The sequence below is a fragment of the Cinclus cinclus genome, chromosome 22, assembly GCF_963662255.1.
Source record: "Cinclus cinclus chromosome 22, bCinCin1.1, whole genome shotgun sequence".
Classification (NCBI taxonomy): domain Eukaryota; kingdom Metazoa; phylum Chordata; class Aves; order Passeriformes; family Cinclidae; genus Cinclus; species Cinclus cinclus.
Window position 1 is genome coordinate 6978139 of NC_085067.1, and position 23786 is coordinate 7001924.

The 23786-nt window shown below is 41.7% G+C and overlaps 1 protein-coding gene across 1 annotated transcript in view; it reads left to right on the forward strand.

Moving 5' to 3' along the window:
- Positions 1 to 350: 350 nt before the first annotated feature.
- RABEP1 (rabaptin, RAB GTPase binding effector protein 1) overlaps positions 351 to 23786 on the forward strand; it is a 44583-nt gene continuing 21147 nt past the window's right edge. Inside the window, exons 1-4 of the mRNA XM_062506845.1 lie at positions 351 to 484; positions 18211 to 18339; positions 20196 to 20399; positions 21615 to 21775. Coding sequence (XP_062362829.1) covers positions 451 to 484; positions 18211 to 18339; positions 20196 to 20399; positions 21615 to 21775 — 528 coding nt within the window. The 5' untranslated portion in view covers positions 351 to 450. The remainder of the gene's footprint in view (positions 485 to 18210; positions 18340 to 20195; positions 20400 to 21614; positions 21776 to 23786) is intronic.

Sequence of the window (23786 nt, forward strand, 5' to 3'; positions counted from 1 at the left end):
TGTTCCCTGCTCCCGATATTTGGTCCCTGTTCCCCATTCCGGTGTCTGTTCCTTGTTCCTGTGCCCTGTCTCATTCCCGGTCTTCGTCCCAGTCCCTGGTGCAGGTCCTTGTTCCCTATCTCTACCCTAAGTCCCTGTCTCTACTCCCAGTCCCCGGTCCCGGCCCTGTTCCCGGTTCCCGGTTCCCGGTCCCCGTTCCCCGTTCCCAGATCCCGTTCCCCGGTCGGTCCCGTGTCTCACCGTGGGCGCCTGCGCGGGGCTCCTCCTCCTCCTCCTCCTCCTCCTGCTGCTGCTTCTCCTCCTCCTGCCCGTCCTCCCCTCCCGCCGCCGCCGGCCGCTGTCAGGATGAGGCGGAGGAGGCGGCGGCCCGGCCCGGCCGCTCCCGTCTCTCTGCCCGTGGCGTAGCGGTTCCCGCCCGGAGGAGGCCGCGGCGGCGCCGCCCGCCGAGCCATGGCCCAGGCGGGCCCCAGCGCCCAGACCGAAGGTACCGCGGGGGCGGCGGCGCGGCCTGCGCAGCCCCGGGCTCGCCTGGGAGCCGCGCCGGCCGCGGGGCGAGGGCGGCGGCCTGAGAGCGATCGGCCGGGCAGGGTCCGGGGGACCCGCACGGAGCGGGGACCCGCCGGGATGGAGCGGGGAGCGGCCCGGAGAGCTCGGCTGGGAAGGCCTTGGGAGGGGGCGGGCGGCGGCGCAAGTGGATTTTTAGGCTGTAAATGTGGAGCAAGGGCGGCTCCCGGCGCGCACGGAGCGGGGATAACGCTGGGAGGACGCGGTGCTGCTGGGGAAGGGGAGCACAGCCTGGATGGGACGAGGCCTCCCCGCCCTGGGAGGGGAAGGGTTGCGGTGTGTGCAGTGGACATTGATCCTCCGGGTGGACGCCGACATTGATTTGGCCGCGGCGGGGGATGTCTGGCTGTGTTCGAAAAGGCACCTCGGAAGGTTCGGGTCGGGATGTGCACTGTGAACAGTCCGTTCCTTTGCTGGAAAAGACAAATAACACATCTCTCAAGGTGGCATGTACCTGTGCAGGAGGAAGCTAAGCTTTACCTTACGGTTCTTGCTGTGGAAAGGTTATTTCTGGAATGGTTTGAGAGGGATTGTGAACGTTTTTTACCGTGGAAGAGGTTACAGAACTGTGCATATGAAAAAGCTGTAGGTAATGCTTAGCTTGGAAGGTGAGGTTGAAGGGACAGGGTTTATGGGATGTATGGGAGGTGGTGAGAAAGCCAGGAATTTAAGTTGAGGCTGGTCATAATGTGGATAGATATAGGAGAAGTGGAGAGATGTGCAGAATCCTGCAGGATTGGTGCTTACCCAGCCATTGCACTAGGCCAGGGCTCTCCTCTTCTAGAGAGCATTTGAGTTTCCTTGGGAAAACAACTGTTAGAAAAGGGCAATGATGTATTCTTAATTATACATGTCTAGGGAATTGCGTGGGCTTTTTTTTTTTTTTTGGTGGAGATGCACGAGAAAGTGCTTATCCTCAGGGATTTCAGCCTGCCTTTTGGGACTTGTAATGATGAAGGTGCTTAGATTGTGGGGTTTTCCCTACATTAAAGTCAGTCATTGCTGGCTTGTCCTTTGAGACCACTGAAGGGAAGGTGAGTTTCCCTACTGTCAGGCTTGTAAGGTCAGCGTAGGTAGGGGTTGTTCTCCTGTACTTTGTGGTGAATAACCATTGTTTATTGTTCTTCTGAGGGTTGCAGAACAACTTCCAACAAGTTTTCTTCTTGGCCCTTGCAGACTGTCTCACTGCAGGTGTGTGGGGGAACTGTGCAGTGTTCAAATATTTGCTGCCCCTTGACCAGGAAAGGTGGTTGTAGGTTTGTAGTGTATTGGAAGATCCACATTGGATGTATTTGTGTTGTTGTTATTTAAAAGGAAGCAAAAAGGTGCAAGTAAATTTAGTGATTTGATAGGTTGGTGAAGTCTGTCTTACAGGAGGTATGGACTGCTGGTTTTTTCCTGCTCTCTATCTGTGGGGAGATGAAGATGCTGTAGAAAAGGGCTGGAAAGTTGGATGGATTCTGAAAGTGTTTGCTGTGTCCTACACTAGGCAATTGGAGCTCTTAAAATGGCTCCTCTCCTTTGGCAGCCATAGGACCAGTTTGGGCTTTTTATCCACTTCGATTCCTCTACTGTTGTCTTCATCTGTGTTGGTTTTGTGTGTAAGTAACTTAACAAATGTGTACCTTGAAACTGTTCTATTTTAATGTGGAGAAAATTCAGGAAATTAATTATTTAATATTTTTAGTTGTCTGCACTGAATTTATTTCTTAAAGGAGTAGCGTAACCTCTGATTTAAGATTACATGTGACAAAACAGAACTGGATTAGTATGTTCCCCTAAGGAAAAATTATGGCTTTTTATAATTACTTGTATTGATTGTAAATAACTAAGGCATTCTTTACTCATGCAAGACACATCAGCTATGATTTGTTTTGTGGAAAACGAGTGTAAAATAACTACTTTTTCTGCTGTGGTAGAAGTAACATACAGAACAGCATGAGAGGAATTAATGTAGAAATTGTCTTCTGTTCTAAATGAAGAGAAATGGAATGAAATGGGCCCAAGAACAGGGGAAGGAATAGTGCAGAGAAATAGGAAAAGAATGGGTGTAGTGTCCTAGCCTGGTTTGTACTTTGGATTAGTGGAGACGTTAATAACCCTCTAATCCGGTGTGGGGTAACAGAGTTTCTGTAAGATAATGGGAGGCCGAGGGCAGCCCTTGGCTGCTGCCAGAGCTTTGTGCTCCTTGCTGGGAACTGTGAGCTCATGATCTTCACCTGTGCTGCAAGTAGGGGTGTGCTGCCTGCTGATCCTGGTCAAGGGGCTTTTTTTTGGGAGGAGATTTTCATTTATGTGTGTTGTTTATGGCATTACCACAGTTGTAATGTCTATTTTTTTTTTATAGTATTCAAAATTCAGACCTCTCAGGCTCCCCTGGGTTTAGTTTGAATCTGAGTGCTTGACATCTCTGAATGTAAGGTTGCCAAACAAAATGTGTTGGCATGGCTTTTCCCTGTTGGAATGCTCAGGATTTAGTGTACAACTCTTCAATGAGGGAACTGCAGTAACCTACAACATTATTTTTTTCAATACGAAAGTTAATTGGAATGATAGGCCAATTATTAAACTCTTCTTACTGCTCTAAACTTAAACCATTAGTACAGTCAGGCTGATTATCATTGATATTGTTCAGTGATAAACGGTTAATGGCACAGTCTCTCAGATATTTTAATAAGAATTTGCTGGCAGGAAGAATTGATCCAGTATTGGAATAACTTAGGCCAGTAAAAAATGTTTGTCTGTCCGTGGTGGGAGGTTGTGCCAGCTCTCAGCAGAGAGAGCTGCTCAGCTGTAGATGGAGGATTGGAAGCATGTTGCCATAATGATTTTGGTGCCACACCAGCATTGTGTCTCTGTGTCAGGAGTCCAGGATCCCAAACAAGAGCTGGGACTTGCTGTGGCTGTCTCACACCCCAGGGGCCAAGTGATGCTGGTGGGAGAGGTCAGGGATGTCACATAGAAAATTTACTAACAAAACCTGGGGTGCTTTTATATTTCTACTTATTTTCCTTGTAAGTATATCACTTTTAAACAAAGTATCTAAAAATGCTGTTACTCATCTCCAAGCTAGGTGTGGTTTGTAGGGGACTGGCCATGAGTGCTGATGTTCATCTCTAGGTTGTTGATGTAATTGTCAAATGTCAAACTCTTACCTCTTGGGGACTAGCTTCAAAATTGTTGGTACTTTCCAAGAGGTAAAAATTTTCTTCCGTCACTTTCATTTTGCTCAGTCCTTGCTTTATTATTATTCAATAATTGCTAATATTACTATATTGTAGTATATTATTACTAATATACTAAAAACACATAATTAAAGCACAAATAGTCACGCTTTTTTGTTTAGGCTGTGTGCTTTTCTGTCATTTCAGCAGACAAATTTGGAGTTTGGTTTCAGAAACAAAACAGACACCTTGAATGTACATGTTTCCACCTCTTAGAGTTTCTAAGGAAGTTCTGATCTGCTCAGCAGGTCGGTTTGCTCTGACTTTGAACTGGGAAAATCCACATTTGGGGTGTATGTTTTCCTGTGAAAGTCAAATTGCAAATCTCCTAATTTTTCAAAATACCCTGACCATATTCTCTATCATTACCTGTTGATCTGCCAGAAAACACAATGAGTATGCTTTAACCTGTGGACTGACTCTCTCTTGCATTTTGAATGCTGTAAGATATAAATTCTTTGCCCATTTTTATTGCTTCTTGGCCACTTCAGCATTGGCACAGAGAAGATGGACTTAGTAATGTGTTTTCTTCCCTTCCTGCCCTGGTGCCTTGGGATGCTTAACTGCTTTCCCATAGCCCTTGGTGGGTGGACTGGATTCCCACTGTGAAACTAGTTTGTATGTGCTCCCTTGAAAATGATTGAAGAAGGAATTCTGTTTTCAAACTTTGAAGAAGCTAAACCAAACAATTTCTGTCAGTGTGGGAGTGGACCAAATCCCATAGGCTTCATTATGGGTGATGGTTGACAGGCAGACTTGCTGTGCTTTCCCTCCAGGCATTTTATTAAAAAGTGCTTCAGATGTGAAGTTTTCTATCCTGAATTTAGGTTTTTTAATTGCACTCTTTTCTTCTTAAAAAATACCAAATATGTAGTTAAAAAAAAACCAAAAGCCTGAGGTTGAGATTATGACTTTACTCTGACTGAAGTCTTTCAAGGTGAGAAGTGGTAACAATAAGCAGCACTTGCTAACCAGGCTGCTATGAAAGCCAGTGTGTGTGTGTGTACTTCAGAAGAACATCTTTCACACCAAGGATCTGGTACTTCTCAGTGGTTCAGCCTTTACTTGCAGAGTTGGTTTTAGTGTCTGATTTAATGGTGGCTGAGTTAATGGTACTGCCCTCCACAAGTCATTCTATAAATAGGGTAAGCATTGTGTCATTTTAGTCATGGTATAGTCAGTTAAGCATGATGATGAATTATCTCTGGAAAAATTTAAATCATTTGATATTTTTGTGTAAATTGGCATAGGAAGAAGAAGAGAGCAGTGTACCCTTGATTAATATTTCTGTGCCTTTCAGAAGGAAGAGGGGTTTTTTTACCTGGAAAGTACCTGGTGCTCGAGAAAGCTTCTGAGTTGTCCTCTTGCTCTATAAGCAATACCCTAACAATGCAGATCTGCAACATGACCTCTGATATAATGAGGAATTGTGTGCACTTATTTTTTTTTCCCCATTCATGTCTCCTGTCAGCCACAACTCCCCTTGGCATTCAGCTGACTTGTGATGGTGCTTCCTTCATTCCTGTCTCTATCCTACACTTCTCTTCCCAGGCCTGGCTCCTTCAGTACAATGAAAGGGGAAAAATAAAGCTTTTGCATCACCTTTTCCATCTCCTCTGGCAATTCCTGCTCCACACAGCGAAGCAGCAGAAGCATGGCCTTGCTTGCTCTTTGGTCTCAGGCTTTTCTTCCTTCCCTGGTCAAATACCCAGTCATTTGACTGTGTCTTGGGCAACTGCTGCTCTTCAGCAAGTGCTCTGGTCTCCTCAGCCTTCCTTCCCAGCCACCACCTCTGCTCCTTTAATACTGCTCTGCTTGCCTTTTGCAACCTCTTGTCTGGGGGTATCCCCTGGACCTTGCCCTTGTTTTGGCTGCTCCAGGCCTTGCTCTGCTCTGTGGGATCACACCCGTCCCTCCATTCTTCCTCTTCTAGACAAACTGGCATGACTGTACAAACTTCCTCAGTGAAAAACATCTTTTCCAAGCAATATTGCTCCCTAGCTATGCTGAATCTTGGCTTATTTGATCTTTATAAAATATATTTTTCTTCATTTAAGAGCTCTCCAGGTTCTGTTATTCAGGAAGGAAGATCTCATTGTGCTTTACTCTTGGTATAGAGAACTACTCATCTGCTTTCCAGCCCTGCCTTATACATGTTCAGGTTCTGAGTGTTTTTTCAGAGCAGATTATAGAATTTTGAGGCAGTGAACTTCAGTTACCTAATCATGAGGTTGGCTGACATCTAATTCTTTAATACCTTAGTATCTTTATAAACTGAAGTAGGTAAGTGCCTTACAGATTTGCAAAAAATTAATTGCTTAAAGTTAACTTACACTTCTTGGAAATAAAAGATAGAAACCTTCCATCTTTTGGCTATCAGAGCAGTTCTGAAAGTTGCTATCAGTTGAGCACAGGGCAGGAAACAGAAGAGCTGTGATCTGCTCATTTGGTTCTGTGTGCAGTTAAGGGTCTTGTCTAGTGTGTCTGGCTGTGTTAGGGACTGAAAAATAACCAGAATCCTGGAGTTAAAAAAAAAAAAGCAGTCTGATTTTTTTTAGTTACTTAATAAGCCTTACTGTAGTGAGTCACACAAATTTAAATTTGGGTGAGATTTTATTAATATTTATCTTGTTATATTTTGTGGTTTCTGAAAGTGTTTTTTGGTAAAACTGTGGAGCAAAAATGCAATAACAGAAGTTATACATGGCAGAGTGAACTGGGATCAATAACTGGAAGGCTATGGTAGCATTAACTCTGTGTATTCCAGAGGGAATAGCCTGGAGGTGATAGGGAAAGGATTACCTGGGGATCAAACCAAACCAGCATTGTCGATTGTAATGGTGTTCCCATGCCTTTAATCCAGTGACCTGAATAGACTGTGTGGTTTGTATTACATCTTCTGCCAATACCTGTTTTTAGCTTACAGATAATTGCAAGCAGATTTGCAATGCTGTTTAAATGGCAACAAAGGAGAGGAATATGCACAACAAAAGGAGAAATAGCTCTTTCACTGTTTTTGTGAGTGTTTCCGTGTATAACTGTTTGTCCCCACACCCATGCATTGGTAGGGTAACTTTGTATTTGCATGGCTGGTCGCCATTAAAATGCTCCCCAACAGAAATGATTTATTTTAATCTATGCTGTATCAGTGCTATGCAAAATGAGGAGGCAGCACCATGGTTGCTTGCTTTAAAAAATGAGCAAAGCAGTAACTTGCAAACAGTAATGTAAATAAAACCACAGAGTATAATACAATCCTTACATCTGTGTGTTCAGTGTCGTTGCCTTAATCTACACAGGAAGAAACACAGCAGAGTGCTCGAAGTTATTGCTCAAGCAATAAGTATTTTAACCATCTACAATAAATTTTCATGTCCAGTATCCTTTAAGAAAATTGTCTTTCTTAAGGCTTACTGGAATTAATATTAGACTCCTATTGACTTCAGACACAAGAATTGGAACATTAATCTTACATTAACAGTGACCTGTGCCAAAATCCCTCTGATACATTTTATCTGTGGTATTACTTGGTTTATTTTGATGAAGTACTAAGCATAAATTTGGCTCTTTTAATTCAAGTCATCTGACAGGCTGGCATCTTTATGTCATATACAGCATCTTTTAAATTTTCTTTTAAAAATCGGTTTCAAGTAAGGTTTTCTTAATTGCCAGCTTGCAATGTCTGTTTATATCTTCTCTCATGTGAAATTAATGGCAAAGCAATTAGGAAAACTCTGGATTCTGTGCTTGAGTGACGTTTCTAGCTGTGAAGATATTAGAGCTGTCTGCCTGGTCTTCACAGCTTCTGTTGGAGTCTTAGATGAAGCTGGAGATAAAGATGTTGAATCTCAAAGTGGTGCATTAACTCCTGATGTTACAGAGTTAAATTTATTGGAGGCACTGAGGATTACATTTAGCTGAGGATCCATCAGGTGGGGTTGTAATGGCCTGTTACAATGTCTGATCTAACTGCCTGTTTGCTTTCAAGTAAGAGTAAATGTGAGCCTAACCTTATTGTGGGATAGGAATGTTTTCTGATATATTTTTATCTACAGCTCTGGGTTTTGTACCAGTCTAAGCACTTCTATACTGGAAACTGCAGTGCAGTGCAGCTCTTTCAGTTGCATTTGTTCAAAACCCGAGTGTGTACAAACACTGGTGGGAAACCTGAGCTTTGGAATTTGCTTTCTAATACCAATTAAGTTTATCAGCTTCCCCTGGAGAGTCTGAATGGAAATCAGGGCTTGAAAAAGGTCATTTATCACTTACAAATGTCAGTCATCGAGTCTTAAAAAAGTAAGTTCTGCTGCATGACTACACCAATCTCAGTTGCCACAAGGGAGAGTGGGGGACAGAATAAAGGCCAGACTATTTCTTTTGGCAGGCAGCAAGCACTTAGGTTAAACTGATAATCAGACTGTACCCAAAGGCTGTGGTTTCGTGTTGCAGCTAAGCAGTCTAGAAGGTTGCTGCTGCTGAAAGAAGTGTTCCTGCTCTCTTCTTCCTGCTCCCACAGTTGTGTTTCCCTCATCTGCTTTGTGCCAGCTCTGCACATTGGACCCATCACTGAGCCAGTCCAGCGTAGTCACCCGGCTGAGAACTGCTCACTCTTGAATTAATTAGTTTAATTAATTTAGTGGAAGACCTGATAAGCATTAGAGCTGGCATAAAGGAAGGGTGTAGACCACACAGTAGTAATATGAGAGTCCAAGGGTATAGTTCTGGCTTTTTTTTTTTTTCACAGTTTACTCTGATCTGCATGTTCATTGCCACGTGTATGTCAGCTCTGCTGGGTGCTCAGCCAAGTGCTGGGTGTGGTCTCCTTTGAGACTCACTCCCCTCCCACCCTGCAGTTTTTTCCTGTATCACTTCTGGTGCTGTCACTGCTGAGGAAAGCTCTCCTAGCATGATGGGGGTAAATCCGTGTGTGCTCACAGTGAGGTGGGAGTGCTGACTTACCTTGTCAGGCGACCATCAGTACAGAAATTGATTTAAAATTATTGTAACTGCAGGCTTAGTTAAGCCTTTCCATTCTGTATTGCTTAGACTCCTGGAATATTTTAAGTGTTTTGAAAATTTCATGCCGGAGAAGGATTTTCTTCCTTTTTAACTGTTCAGGAATTCATGTAGTTGACAAGTGGTAGCAAAAAATATGAACATACAGAATCACAGCAGTGATTTTTTGTCAAGAAATAGATTCTAGAGGCTTGAGGGAGTACTAGTCTGTTGTTCTCAGGGAGCCTGTTAAATTGCTGTAGAAACCTTATTCCAAATAATAGGATCTGTATCCTGTTCCTTATCAAATAAAGATGTTAATTGTCTTTTCTTATTATTATTATTTGTTATACTACATTTATCATCACAATGTCTCCATAAATAAATCTGGCAACAGTATTTTCCAGGCCATTTATTAAGATTTATATCCTTTAAGTGGCTACTCTACAGCACCATTTTTTCATCCCTAAAACCTACTGTTCTGACAACTAAAATTTTAAAATTACTATTCCTTGAACATAAACATTTAGCTGTTCTCTTTCCCAGTTTATTCTCTGTATACCAGTTTGAGTGGCTAGATTATGTAGCAAGGGATAGGGAACCACAGTGGGAAAGAAATCAGGTGTTAAATCCCTCTTGTGCTGCTTGTTCATATCCATAACTCATGAGTTGTGTATGAATTGCTGCTGTTCCTGAAGTTTTTCTGGTACCTGTGAAATTACTGTAGTGCTGTCTGGTAGCTGTGCATGTGGAAGTGAGTTTCCATGCCCTTGTGGTTATTTCAACTTTTGAAAATGTCTACAGAGATGCCAATTTGCTTTAAATGGCAGTGTCCTCATACCTGTAGCAATAGTAAATTACAGAAGCCACTGCCTATATGAATTTCACATTGGCTTCTTTCTGGTTTTTTCCACATCACTTTCTTGGTCGAGCTATATTTCACTTTTGTTACCTTCCTTTGAATTTTTGAGTGTGTTAGGTAATCATTAATTTGTTCTTTCTGCTTAGAAATTGGGAAGCAGAGTACCTGGGGTGGTCTGTAGCCTGAATGCTCTCAAAGCTAAACCTCAATTCTTGGCCCCATGACAAACAGCAAGACAGCAAGAGATCTCAGACTAATGGTGTCTGGGGGAATTTTGGAATTAATGTAATGGTTTTCTTTTATAAATTAACTTACTTCATCAAAGAGAACAATGCAGTAGGGTTGTTTTGTGTTGTTTTGTTGGTTGTTTTTTTCTGAGAGTTGAGTCATACTTTATTCCCATTTTTCTGCCTGAAGAGGACAGCCTTTAATAAATCTGTAGGCGAAGTGATAAACATATTATAAGGTGCCACAGGGATTTTTTTTTTCCCCTCCCACTGCAAATGAGTCAGCAATTAAATTATCTTGAAAGAGAATCAGTCTGTTGTCTGGGTTTAGCAAATGTTTACATTTTAAGAGAGCAGTTATATTAGTGGTGCTCAGAGTGCAAATTGTGTAGGGGGGTCTCCTGTAAAATGAAATGCATATCAGAATCTCTTCGTAAATTACTCTCTATCTGAAATATTTTTATTTGATCAGAACAGCAGATTCCTGGTGTTTTACTAAATCAGACAATATCCTCAAATTAAATTTTCTTTTACTGGGAAGACACACTGAAAACCTCACTGTCAAGTGGAATTGCCACGTGTAATCCAGTTCTGGATTTTCTGGTTATATCATACAAATGATGGGATGTGGTAGCATGGAAAAACTTGGCAGAAATATTCCTGTGTAAATAAGAAGGCTCATTCATATTTTCAGTCTTGTTCTGGTCAGGAAGACTTATGTGACTTGACATTTTTGGGGACTCGCTTTCAAATGCTGCGGAAGGGAATTGGTGTCTGTGCTGGAGGTCTGGTTCCAGGCTGGAGGAGCCTCTGTGTCTGCTTAGAACACCTTCAGTTGGTGTTTATCTCACAGGTAATGAGGTGGGACAGCCGCTGAAATGAAAGGGGCAGGGACTTGTGGGATGGGGTTGACAGCTGCATTGTTGGAGTTCAGAAGTGTGAAATGCTCAGAAAGCTCTGCCGAGGGGCTCTGGTTAGGCTGTGCCTGCAGGGTGTGGAGATCTACCTAGGCTGGCCTAGAGCCTGCAGTGCTGTAATCCAGCTGTGAACCCTCTTGGAGAAATGTGCCCAATTCTTGTGAATTCACCTTCCCTACTTCTGTGCTGCCATCACCCTGCTCTTGTTTGCTCAAGCAGTGACTGGCCTGAGTAAATGCCCACAGCCTGCAGAGTAAATAACTCACTTCATAAATCCAAGGAGACACTCAGTGGTTTTGTTAGGGTTTTTGTTTGTTGGTTTGATTTGGTAAGTAGATATATAAAAAAGAAAAATTGCTGAAGCAAGGGGAGCAAGATGCAGGTATTTAGGGAGCGGGGAAAATGCTAGTGATTGTGATGAGATTGGTAACTCTGTTCTCTCCGTTTTGAGTCACTGTAGATGAAGTCAAAGTTCACCAGACTGTAGCTTGCTGTTGACTTTTGAAATACTCTGATGTGCATTCAAGCTTAGCAACACCTCGTTTCTGAGGAGATTCACTGGTGGCAGCAGCAGGATACAGCCAAAATCCTTTCCATAGGATTCCATTAATGGTGTTGTCTGGTTGGCTTTTCCAACTCTGTGATTCATCCACTGCTGCCCTATTTAAATTATTTAAAGAACTGAAAAAGTACAGAATGTGGTTGATTTTCTTGGAAAAAAATGCTAATGAATAGTGTTTTCCTGAAATTTCTTGATTAATTGTTCTCACCAAAACAATGGCAGAGGTGAAATCAGTGAATCAGTGGGAGATATGAAATAGAGTGAAAACTAATGATGGTAAAACTTCTTGGACATTAAGTTGGGACTTCTGTGGAGAAGACTGTGCACAGAACTGAGAGTTCTGATGGCAGTCTAGTTAAAAGGAGAGAATCAGCTACTATGGTGAGCAGGGCTGTACAAAAAGCCAGGCTATAATGATGGAGGTAGGGGACTGTCCTTGGGAAGAAATTATGCTTTTGGCAAATGAAAAAAAACTGTTAGAAAACAATTCAAGCTCACTTTTGTCGACATGGACATCCATGTTTAAGTGCATTCCCAGGATGCTTGATGTGAGTTAGCACTGTTCCATTGCAATCCAATGTAAACAATGGTTAACTAAGCATAAATTTAAAACTAGACTTAACCTGGGGTCAGAATAACTAAGTGTATAGAAGAGCATTTCTTGTCACATGAAGTGGGCTTACCAAATTGGAAATCAGGAGTGATTCTCCTTTACTGAGTGAAAGGAGTGTCGTGAGATTGAGATCTGGACCCCAGGAAGCAGCTGCCTGTTGTTGTGTCCAGGAAAGAAGATGAAGGAGGCAATAACAAAGCAAGGAAGTAGTTAACACATTGTGAATGCTGTGAAAAGGGAGAAAAAGTGGAAAGTGGAAGTGGAAAAAAATGGGGAAGGAGAAACTGTATGTTGGCCTTCTTTTCCTTGTAATTGTGCATAAAGATGTTTGCTGTGCTGTTGGGGAAAGTTCTTTAGTTGTTACTGCATATGGCTGTTTATCTCTGCAGGTATAATTAAGCTATTTAAAGGACCTTTGTTTTCTCTTCCTTTTTTGCTTGTTCTCTTGTGGCTGCCTCATCCCTGGAAGTGTTCAAGGCCAGGTTGGACAGGGCTTGAAGCAACCTCATCTAATGGAAGGTGTCTCTGCACAAGCCAGAGGATTGTAATGAGATGATCTTTAAGGTTCCTTCCAGCCCAAACCATTCTGTGATTCTTAATTGTATTATAGAAGAGAGTCTTCCCATTTATTCAAACATCTAAATTTCTTCAGATTTCAATTACTTTAATTTAGTGATGGCTTTTCATTTTCTAACTAAGATCCTTAATGCAGGATGTCACACAGTGTTTAGCATAAAAAAAGAAAAATAAAGAGTAGGAATAGGCACTACTGAGATTACAGGCTGTAGTGGAAAGATGTTTGCCATTCAGGTTCAATTAAAAATAACGTTACTTTCAAACTTTAATAATATATTGCAAACTTCCAATTGATGTTAATAGAGTATTATGTGGTTAGGTGTTGGTAACATGCAATTTTTGATCCTGCCCTTGCTGAATTACTTTAATAAATACAAAGCTCCTGTAAGAGATATGATGCAGCAAGGCTCAGATCTGCATGGTGATCTCTGCATTTGTGAACAACACCAAGTTTTTTATGGGTTTGGCCTTAAATTGGTACTGAATTGTTTGCCTACAAATGTGTAGTCAATAGAGAAGAAACTGTGGATGTCTAATAACCTTCAGCCAGAAATGTCTGGGTGAATGCAGCAGTGTCTGAAAGCTGCACTGCCCAAAATGGGAACTGCCTGAACTCCCTGTGCAGAGCAGCTCAGTGCTGCAGAGCAGGTCCCGTGCCAGGGCACAGCTGTGGGGCAGAACCCCCTGGTTTTCCCCTTTCTGGGGTCGAGTTCTCACCACATGCAGTGAAATGCTCTGAAAGGGGAGCTGGGACAGTCAGAGGCATTTGGTGCTGCTCTGAAATAGAAGGTGGCAGGTGAGAAGCCAGGAGTCATTCTCTGTCCTCAAATAAAACAAGGAAAGTGTGTGACCAGTGATCCTGAGCCATTTGGCCCAGTACATAAAATGCTTGATGCTTGCAAATGCAAGTTTGAGAAAAGCAAGTGATTATTTTCTTCCTGGGTGTTTTATTTTTCCCCTCTAGTTTGATCTGCTGCTGCTGGATATTTGTGTGTGAAAAAAAATAAAGCAACCCTGTTTAATAAGTTGCTTCTGTTTAACATGCTTGATCAGAGAACCATAATCTGTTCCTTTGCTTCTGAGTGTCTCATGCAAACAGCTGGATTGGAGTGTATTGTAAGAGGGGAGAGGGTTGGTTGTTCTTTTTTCATCAAATCCTATTTGAGTAAAATAAAGAAAAGCTTTTTGCAGTCTATATGAACGGTTTGGTGGCAGACTTAGATTAAGTTTATGTAGTAGCATAATTGTGGCTCCAGTATGATGTCATGATAAAAGAAAATTAGTGCTCACAGAAAATTGCCATAGTAGTAATAGCAGAAACTCATATTCATAGAAGTAAGTATTTTCCCATACTTCTGTCTCAAGCAATTCTGATAGCAAAAGAAAGGTGGAAAATGACAAACTATGTCTTTTTTTTTTGTCTCCAAAGAGTTGATTGTACATGCAGGTTTTTTTTCTGCTCCCTTTCCACATTTCAACTGTGTTGGGCTGAATTCTTGATGCCATGTTTGACTCTTTAAATATCAAGCAGAAAGCTCTATGGCATTAATTTTATAAATAGACCTGGTACTCAAAAATAGTCTTATTGATAATCAGCTTTGTCAGTCTTAGTTCTGGAATGATCACTACATGTTTGTGTAACTGGATACTGTCATACAGAAAATCCTTTTTGGAGCTGATCTGTGGATCAGCATATAACTAACTAGTCAATAAGAAATGTGTGTTTTTCCTGTGTTTTCCTAGAATTGGAATTTTGCTGTGCAGTGGGTTAAGGGAAAGCTGTATCTTTTTTTCACTAGAGTTTCTCTTCATGTGCTCTTCATGCAGCAGTTTCATGTTCTCCTGTAAATCGATGGGTCTGCTCTGAAATGGATTCTGCTGCCCTTCTTTTGAGTTCTTCTCCCTGGTTAAGGCACATGATGACATTCACTGTGCTTTGCTGTAATGTCAGTGCTCCACAGGAGGTGGGGATCCCTGTCTGACCTGGAGTGTCTCTGCAAAATTTGTGTTGCTAGCTAGAAATAATGCTAGTGATTTGGTTTACATCTGCAACTCTATCATATGTAGTCTATTTGGCCTAATAATCCTAATAAACTATTTGAAATTGTTGGCCGAAAGGATTACTTGTTTGGATTTTTTTTTTTTTTTTTTTTACTTTGGTGTATCAGTTTTAATTTGAAGTTTTCTCAGTGCTATTTTCAAAGTTAAGAAATTGGGTCTTTAGGGGTTTTGTTTGCTTCTTGGTGCCTTAGGGCCCTAAACAGGGAATTAGGTGTTGACACTAGTGCTGTGAGGAAATAGAGAGCGTTCTGTGCTGGTGCCTGTGCCGTGTGTGACACCGGGTCCCTTTTGAGCTGGGCACAGCTCTGGCAGCACTGCCCATCTCCTGCCTGTGTTTATGCACCCCTCATCCAAGTTAAACATTGATAGCTGCCAGAAGGAGCATGGGAACAGCGCCTGGCATCAGGGAATACTGACTCTGCAAAATGGACCTCTTGCTTTTGGGGCTGCCTTTAAGTGGATAGCCTGTGATGGCAACTAAGTCTTCTTTCTCAGCTCTGTTACAGACCTGGGGTGAGTTAGACCTAAATTCAGAGGAAGTGATAAATGATAAAGGCCTAATTGGAAATCTATGGATGAGTCCATTTCCTGCCATTGACTCCAGTGCATTTCCAGGTGGACTTTATAATCTGTGCCATGTAGCCCGAGGGTACCTGTGCCTGGCAGTCTGGGCTTGGGATCACACTTGCATTTTGGGAAGTGACTGTATGGGTTTGTACAAATTGTACCTCTGAAGAAGAAAATAATTTCTTTGTAAACTTAATCACTTATCAGAAAGGTGGTAGTTGTTAGGGTGTTTTTAGAAGATAAACTTTATTTCACTTTTACTTCTTATGCAGGTGTATTTGGGGGGGTTGATGTTGACCTCTGTAGCCTGTTGTCCTCAAGTTTGTGCCTTATCTCACTGCAGTGGGGACGTGCTGAGCTGTATATGTAGCACACTTTGAACTTAGCATGGAATCAAAAGTACAATGTTAATGCACAGTTGCAGTGATGGATGACCTGCAGTTGAGATCTTAAACTGCTTGTTTTTTTGAATACTTGCAGCTGGCCCTGACAGCTGCCAGAACTCAGTTGTGGAGGAGGTTGATTATTTAGTTATTTATTTATTAACTTTTAGACATAACTTCCAGGTTGTAGAGAGGGGGGAATACTGTAAAAATGTGGATATTTAATTTAATTCTTGGAATTCTTGCCAATTAGTGCAAAACCAGCACAGGGACTCTGCCTTCCCTCTTTCTGTTTGGGCGGGAGGATTTAAAAAGGATGAATCTGTTGTTTCGCCATCTTAAAGCGCTTGAACATTCTGCTCTTGGTGTGTCCTCTTGCCCTTCCATCCTCAGCAGAAGCAACTCACACCAGAAAAAATCCAGCTTTGTTGCTCTGCACTTTCTGATGGGAGCAGCAGCACAGCTGCTGCTGTCTCTCTGCTGAAGGAAGATGGAAAGGGAATTAAGTAAACAAGGAGTGCTCGAGTCATCTTTGAGGGTGGGAGAGTTGAGTCTACAGTTGATTTAACTTTCAGGGTTACTAACTGTAGAATGTAACAGTTTATTTGTGTGGTCTACAAAAGAGTGCGTGCAAGGTGAATGATGTCCAGATTCCTCCTGGTTCAGTTGGAATGTATGCTCGAGGCTCCAGGTACCTGTGGGATGCAGAGCTGCCTGGCTGGACCTGGCCAGTGCAGCCACCTGCCCCTGGCACACAGCTCCCTTAGGCTCCAGTGCCTCCAGGAGTTCCCCTTCAGGAGCTGAAGCTGAGCTCAAACCGGCTCCTTAGGCCAGCACAGCTGTTCATGGGATGTGGAGCAGGAGGTGCCAGGGTGGTTGCAGGCTCTGCATCGCCCTGCACAGGACTGGGAGGAGTGGAAACACAAGCAAACCCTTTCCCTTTGCAAGACTTCAGCAAGAGATCAAAGGCAACCCTTTAACCTTGTGAAGTGTTTTTTTACCCAGACCTGGTTCTATGCGTGCTGTTTCATCCCTGGTTTTGATCCAGACACTCTCTGAACTCACTTGAAGCTTTACTCTCAGTGTGTCTTTGCTGCAAGTTCCTTTCATTTTCTGGAGAACACTCCTGTGCAGTTGGCTTTGAACTATCCACACAGGGGTTGCTGGTCAGAAAAACTTATGTGTTTTTATTTAAGGTGAGAAAAATAAAAAATTAGGATTTAGGATTTTTGTGAAAAAGGCCACATTAAAATTTTGTCAGTCCTGTATTTGCATTTATCTTTTATTCAGTACAGAGCTGAAGAGATTAGGTGCTGTGTTTTGTAACACCGTAAGCTCTTATAATCAGCAATCAGTAAAACATACCTGTGCTCTTAGAAGTTCTTTTGTGTCTGCTCTTACTCTGTCATCTGATACCAAAAATAACTGGTCCCATCTCAATGGCATTGCCCATCCAGACTTTTGCCACTGTGAGCTGTAGAGTTGATTCCAGCTGCTTGCGAGTCTAAATGTTTGATGCTGAAGTTGTGTAACCTTTGGATTGTGTTTTCATTACTTGATTGTGGTGGGAAGTGTTGGCTGGGGTACACAATCACCTCTGATGGATCAATATTTTGTGTCTCTAGTCTGTGCTGCATAGAAGCTGTAACTGAAGTGATTCTCTTTGCACAGAACATGCCCACAAAAGGCTTTTGCAGAACACAGAGGCTTACGTAGAGGAACATCTTCCCCAGTGCGTTGCAGCAGGGAGATGTGTTTTATCCTTGTGCATCAGTCTTGTGTGTGCAAATTGAAACTGCCACCCACAACAGAACCTGAGGTGCAAAGAAGTTGATACTGCACATGCAGATATGTTGGTGGTTGTATGGGGTCTTTATAGCATCACACAGTGGTATCATATGGTTTTTTTTTTCAGTAATAAGCACATTATAACAACCTTTGTAGACTTCCTACTCTTCCTTCTTTTGTTGTACCACCAGATGAGGGGCTGATGTGGTAAATTCTGAAAAACAGAGTGATGTATGTGTGCCCTTGAGGATTTTTACCTGCTGGAAATGAGGAGAATTTGATCTTACAATCAGTTAATTCTCTGTAGATTGTGGTCAACCTCTGGCAAACTTCTCCAGATGTAATCTGGTTCATCTTTTGGTTAACATGTAGAACTGAAGACTGGATTGATAATGGCACCTAATTTTTATCTTACAGGGTTTCCTTCCTGTGCTTTGCCTTTTCATAGCTGTTGGCTGAGCTGATGTCACAGTTTGTTTTTGTTGACCTCAGCCTTTGAGCACTTGGTGCTTTATTGCTCAGCCCTCACACTTCCCAGGGGGAAAAAACTTCACCAGATTTATTTCTATTTCTTTTGCTATATATACACCAAATTGTGGTTTTCCTTGGAAGATTGTTTTCTGCAGAACTCCCTGCCACATTCCCTCTACTTCCTCAGAGATGTTTAATTAGAATTTAGTGTTACAGTCTTAAGAATACCTACCTTCCTTTGTTCCTTAAAGGACTGGCTAGATTTTCTCATTATCATGAGGCAACAGCAGAGCTAATGAGTAAAGGTATTTAAAAAAGAGTAAGCCCCAAACCTCACTCAGCCTTGCAGAATGGGATGTCTGGGTAACTGTTAGTGATGTACCTTCTGCTTTATTTTTAGATGCTCTTCTACAACGGGTAGCAGAATTGGAAAAGGTCAATGCAGAATTTCTGCGCACAAAGCAGCAACTTGAGCAAGAATTTAATCAAAAGAGAGCTAAATTTAAGGAATTATACCTGGCTAAGGAAGGTAAGTCCTCAGTTCTCTGAATTATTCTGAAGTTTATTGAACTTCATCTTCAAATAATTCCTGTATGAAGCATAGTCTTTTAAACAGTTATAATAAGAATGTAAGAGATTGAATAGGTGGCTATTGAGCATCTTAGAATGAACTTTAGAATTAAATTTAAAGATTTGCCTCATGGATAGGAGCCAGAGCAACTTGATGTCCATGCAGAAACACCACCAGTGAGTGTAATACTAATTTCCTGAAGTCAGGGTGTGCTTTCTGAGCAGGAGATGATCTGGTAAATGGAAGGACATAGCCTGGATGCTGTGCTTTTTGTACTCTGTGGCCTCTTTTTTATTTTGCATTTATTAGTCTTAAATTTCCATCTGAGGTAGGCTGTAAGCAGGCAAACATTATTAAAGTTTTAATACCAGCCAAGGGCATCTATTTCAATAACACAATTTATAGGAAAATTTAAATCACATGAGCTCGAATATCTGATGAAGGATTGGAGAGTAGAGATAGCTGTTCTGAGAGCCAGATTGATTTATCTAATTCTGATGATTTTTTCCTGTCTTTACCATATGAAAGCAGAGCCAAAACATAATGCATTAAGATTGCAGCTGCTGTGTAAGCTTATGAGAGCAGAAATACAACAGGCATAATGAAGATTAGATCACACAGCAAGCCTATGTAGTGGTGTTTCTAAGGCTGCACGAAAGGAAATTTAAGATACAAGACACTACTGATGAGATCAGCAGTAATTCTCCCATTTTGGTACAGTCAAAAACTATAAAATAAATTGTGATAGGGGAAGAAGAAACACCCCAACTTTTACAGGTATTGAAGTCAAAGGACACCAGAGGAGAATATACAAGCAAATACTTTTCTTCCCCCCTCCCTGTCTCCAGGACCCTTTCATAAATGTACATTGGGGCTATTGGGACCCATCTTTAATACTGCCATTTGAAAACTAAGAATATTAATGCAGAGTCTTTGTTTTTTTTTACATAAGGATTAATGTCTTAAGTACTTGATTAGCTCTGGGTTCTGTATTTTTTGTCAGGGGTGAGAGCATCAGGATTGATTTGGCTTTTTGGTCCTGAGGGAAATACATGGAGATAGCTTGGTGTTGGTTGTGTACTGGCCAGATGTTTCTGCTAAAAGTGACTGTCATTGAAGCAGGCTATGTGGGCATAAAACACATTTTGTGTTAGTGCTTTTGGAATTAATTATATGTCTTCCAGAGCTGTTTGTTTCAGATTAGCTGAGAACTCAGGAGGATAATGTGAAATTAGCTCAATTTCTGTTTATAGTTGCAACAATTAGAGGAGTAGCGGGTGTTCCATTGAATGTATCCCTTTTCTTAGTAGAAGCTCACTTTTACCAGTCTTTGGTAAAGAGAGAATTAGGCTGCATATTTTTCTTATGTGGACTCTCCAAAGTGGTCACAGATTGTTTCTGTTCAAGAAATACGAAGTGTTCCATCCAAATGCAGAACCAAGTTGGTCCCAGAACTGGGGGGAAAAATTTTCAGTCTGTTCGTGCTTTTTCCAGAGTCATTACCAGAATGAGTTAAATAATAACTACTGATGACAAGCACTGTCCATGTTTGTCAGGTATATTGATGCTAGTTACATCTAGTGTCTGCTTTGTGTCTGCATCCATAAGATACTCCTTTAATAAAAGGCAAGGGCAAGCAAAGTCAAGAAATGGCATTCCCTGAAGATACCTGCTAACATTTGTTCAGTCGTTTCAGGTAGATGTTTTAATACCAGTGCTTCCTTCACTCCCTTCTATTCTTTGCCATAGCAACTGGGGCTACACTTCAGATTGAACTCATTAATCAAGCTAAATGTATCCAATCCTCTTTTCAGAGGACCTGAAAAGACAGAATGCAGTGCTGCAGGCGGCCCAGGATGACCTGGGCCAGCTGCGCACCCAGCTGATGGAAGCCCACGCTGAAATGGAGAACATCAAGGCCATAGCCACAGTGTCAGAGACCACCAAGCAGGAGGCCATCGATGAGGTCAAGAGGCAGTGGCAAGAGGAAGTGGCTTCCCTCCAGGCCATCATGAAAGGTAACAACCAGGCAAGCTGCTGAGATCAGCCACCCTGATGTCTTTAGGCTCTTCCTCAGAATATGGATAATTGTTATGGCTTGGGAAGGCTGTGGAAGGGCTGGATGAAGTGTAGTTCCCGAGGCTGTGAAAAGGAGCTTGAGGGGGTTTCTTTTTGTCAACTTGAGGACAGAATTTAGAATTCATGGCCATGGGAACCTCATGTATATGCAAAACATTTTTGAGTGACTATGAATGTGATACTTGATCCTTCCATGAAGATAAATGTGATGCCTGTAATTTGACAAGTCTGAAAACAGCTTTAAGCTGCCAGCATGATTCTCTTTTTCCATTCTGTGTGAACACAGTTCTGCTCTCACACAGTCAGGTGTCCCTCCAGTACTCACATGGGCCTTCCCCCAGGGCAGTGACTGCACATGCTGCTCTCTCAGTCCTGGGTGGTTTTTTTCTTGATAGTTCTGATCTGTTCCTTGCCATATTTGCACGTTGCACAGCTGTTGACATTTCTGAGACAAAGTGAATGAACAAAAGGATATGAACTGGGAACAGACTGTTGCCACAAATGTCTGTTTTCTTAAAGGTTCATAGACAGGATCACACTATCCTGAGCCTAGAGCCTGTTGGCTGTGGGCAGTGTTTCCATCACATCATTGTGCTTTTCACCCAGAGCAGGCAAACCTTCATGTATATTGAGTACATAAATGTCTGTTTATTTATGCTCTACACAGATACATGAACCTAGATTAAGGCTCAGCTGTGCCAGCTGCTGTCCCTGTGTAAACAGACAGCTCCTGGCATGAGAGGGGCAGTGTGAATCCTGGGGAAATGGAAGCTATGTGAGAAGTTTGAATTTCTTTGCATTTTGGAGTACCTTTTTAAGGTTTTGGTCATTTGTTTGGATGATGTGCTTGGAAGTAAAAAACGTGCTGCTAAATGGGATATTAGTCATGTACTTTACCTTGAAATTAGGAATTACAGAGTTTTGGGGAATTGTTTCTCTGTGTTCTGTTGATGGTACTAATTGAAATTCAGTTCCTTTGGATTTTTTACTTATGTTATTTGGGTTTTGGGGCAGGAGTCCAAGGGAAGGGAGAGTTCACTGTGGTTCTGGTTAAGATTAATGAGAATAAATAATTGTGTGGTTGGAGGTGGGGTTCCTAAAGCTCTGTTCTTTAACTTACATTGAAAATAAGTTTTGAAAATGCTGTTTTCTAGAGACTGTTCGTGACTATGAGCTCCAGTATCACCACAGGATGGAGCAAGAGCGAGCTCAGTGGAGCCAGTACCGAGAAAACATGGAGAGGGAAATTGCAGAGTTAAGGAGGCGACTGTCTGAAGGCCAGGAGGAAGAAAACCTAGAAAATGAAATGAAAAAGGTACATTGGAATGGAGTTCCTCAGTTTCTGTTTGAGGGTAGGCCCGTGGGGTCATGCATGGGTTCATTCCTATGCCTGCTGTAATTCCTCAGCAATTCACACAGCCTGGTCCTGCCAGCTGCCAGCCTTTGTTCATGGAAGTCATCACGACCTCATCCATTTGGAGCCTTGAAGGCTTTGTTCCTAATTATGTGCATTCAGTGAGAGAATTGCACCTGAGAAGATGGTGAAGTTTTGCCTTCAGCTTGTAAAAATGGGCAGCCTTGTAAAGTCACTTGTCCTGATGTCGAATGAGCTCAAGTAAAACCACCTTTAGATCTTTTTTGGATTGGCTGCAGTTTTATAAAGTTTCCTTTACACTTCTGTACTTTTACTTGTTTTTTCTAGGTCTTAAGAACTTAAAGTGCCCATTAAAAACCTCAGAGTATCTATGATGTCTTTTCTCTTTCTATAAAGTAAGCCATGTTTGTGCATCACAGTACTGCTGCTTCTCTAGGAAGTACAGGACCTTGCTGTCACAAAGCAACAGGCTCTAGATGATGAAAAATAATTGCTCTGGAGTATGGACAGATATTGTTGTAGTTGTTCAAAGATCTGTGCCTCATCCTGAATTTAGATTTTTTTTTTTTGAGGTTGAAGATTTGGTGTGCTTCCTTTCAGACAGGAAGGAAATTGAACCTGTCATAATAGATCAGTGCTTTAGAAAAATCTTTGTTTATCTTGCATTTTCATGAATTTCTCATCTCAGCAGGCTTACCTTAGTCTTCAAGGTGTTCTAACACAATTTTAAAGTAGTGACTGAACCTGTATTCAATAAAGAAGTAGGCTAACATCTGATGATCTGTCACATCACTGCATGTCCCTGTTCCTGCTTGCTGTCAGCAGAAGAAATGCAGTATGGAATGTCAAAAACATTCTCCATGAGAAATATTTTAGCTATTTTTACTATGTTGTAGCAAGCAATCAGTATTAGTGTTGCAAAACGGAATTATTTTTGCAAGACTTAGGAAGAGATTGCTGACTATTGCTAAGTTGTAGTTGCATTATTGCTGTGGGGCTGCTCTTTATGGAGACCTGATTTCAAAGGTAAGAGTCAGGGTAAAGCCTGTTGTAATCCAACTGCAGTTGTAAAACATGTACTGCTTTTTAAGAAAAGGATTTAGTCTTATTAAGGACAAAAGGACTTTGGTTGAATCTGAATGGAGGTTCAAAACTGGATCAGGGGGGTGAGTCTTGTAGAAACAACCCAGAAGATGCAGAGTTCAATGTGTAAAAGTCCTGACATTGCACTCTCAACTAACTGCCAATAAGCACTTCCAGAGAACATCCTCTATCAACTGATTCCCATTTTTAATCTGAATTTACTGATTGTATAAATTGAAATTGCAGGCTGCTGACATGGCAGCACAGCTCACCTAAACTCAGTGGCTTTAGTAGAGGAGTGTAGCATAGCAGATAAATAGCATTTTCAATTATTGTCCTTTAAAAAGGGAATTAAATATGCCTGGTGATCCTAAAGGAAGAGGTGATCAGTTTATTAATCTCTGGTAATAGGAGTTTGGAAAGCTTTTCTAGGCCTGTAAAGCAGAGGAACATGTACCTTATGTAATAGGAGGGGGAGGGGGAAATCTGGTTTTCAGAGTGCAGCTTGAAATAATTGCTTAAACTGCTTTGCATGAGGTTTTAATCTTCTTTGTTATCATTAAACCTGTAAGGTTTTTCCTCAAGGAGTCTAAGAATTAGATGAAAATTAGGAAAAGGACATTCAATTTTACCTAAAAACAAACAAGCAATTCCCAACCCCATGAAAAAGTTTGCTTGGCCAGCAAATTAATGAATATTCATGTGTCAGAAGTGTGAAAAGAGGAACTTTCTTGATCACTTGGGATGTGTTATTTGAAGACTTGTGATCAATTCCTCATGCAAAATGGCATTTGCTGCCAGCAATGCTTATACTCCATCTTTGTGTTCTTTTTTCAGAAAGAGCATGTCTGGTGGAACACATGTTCTT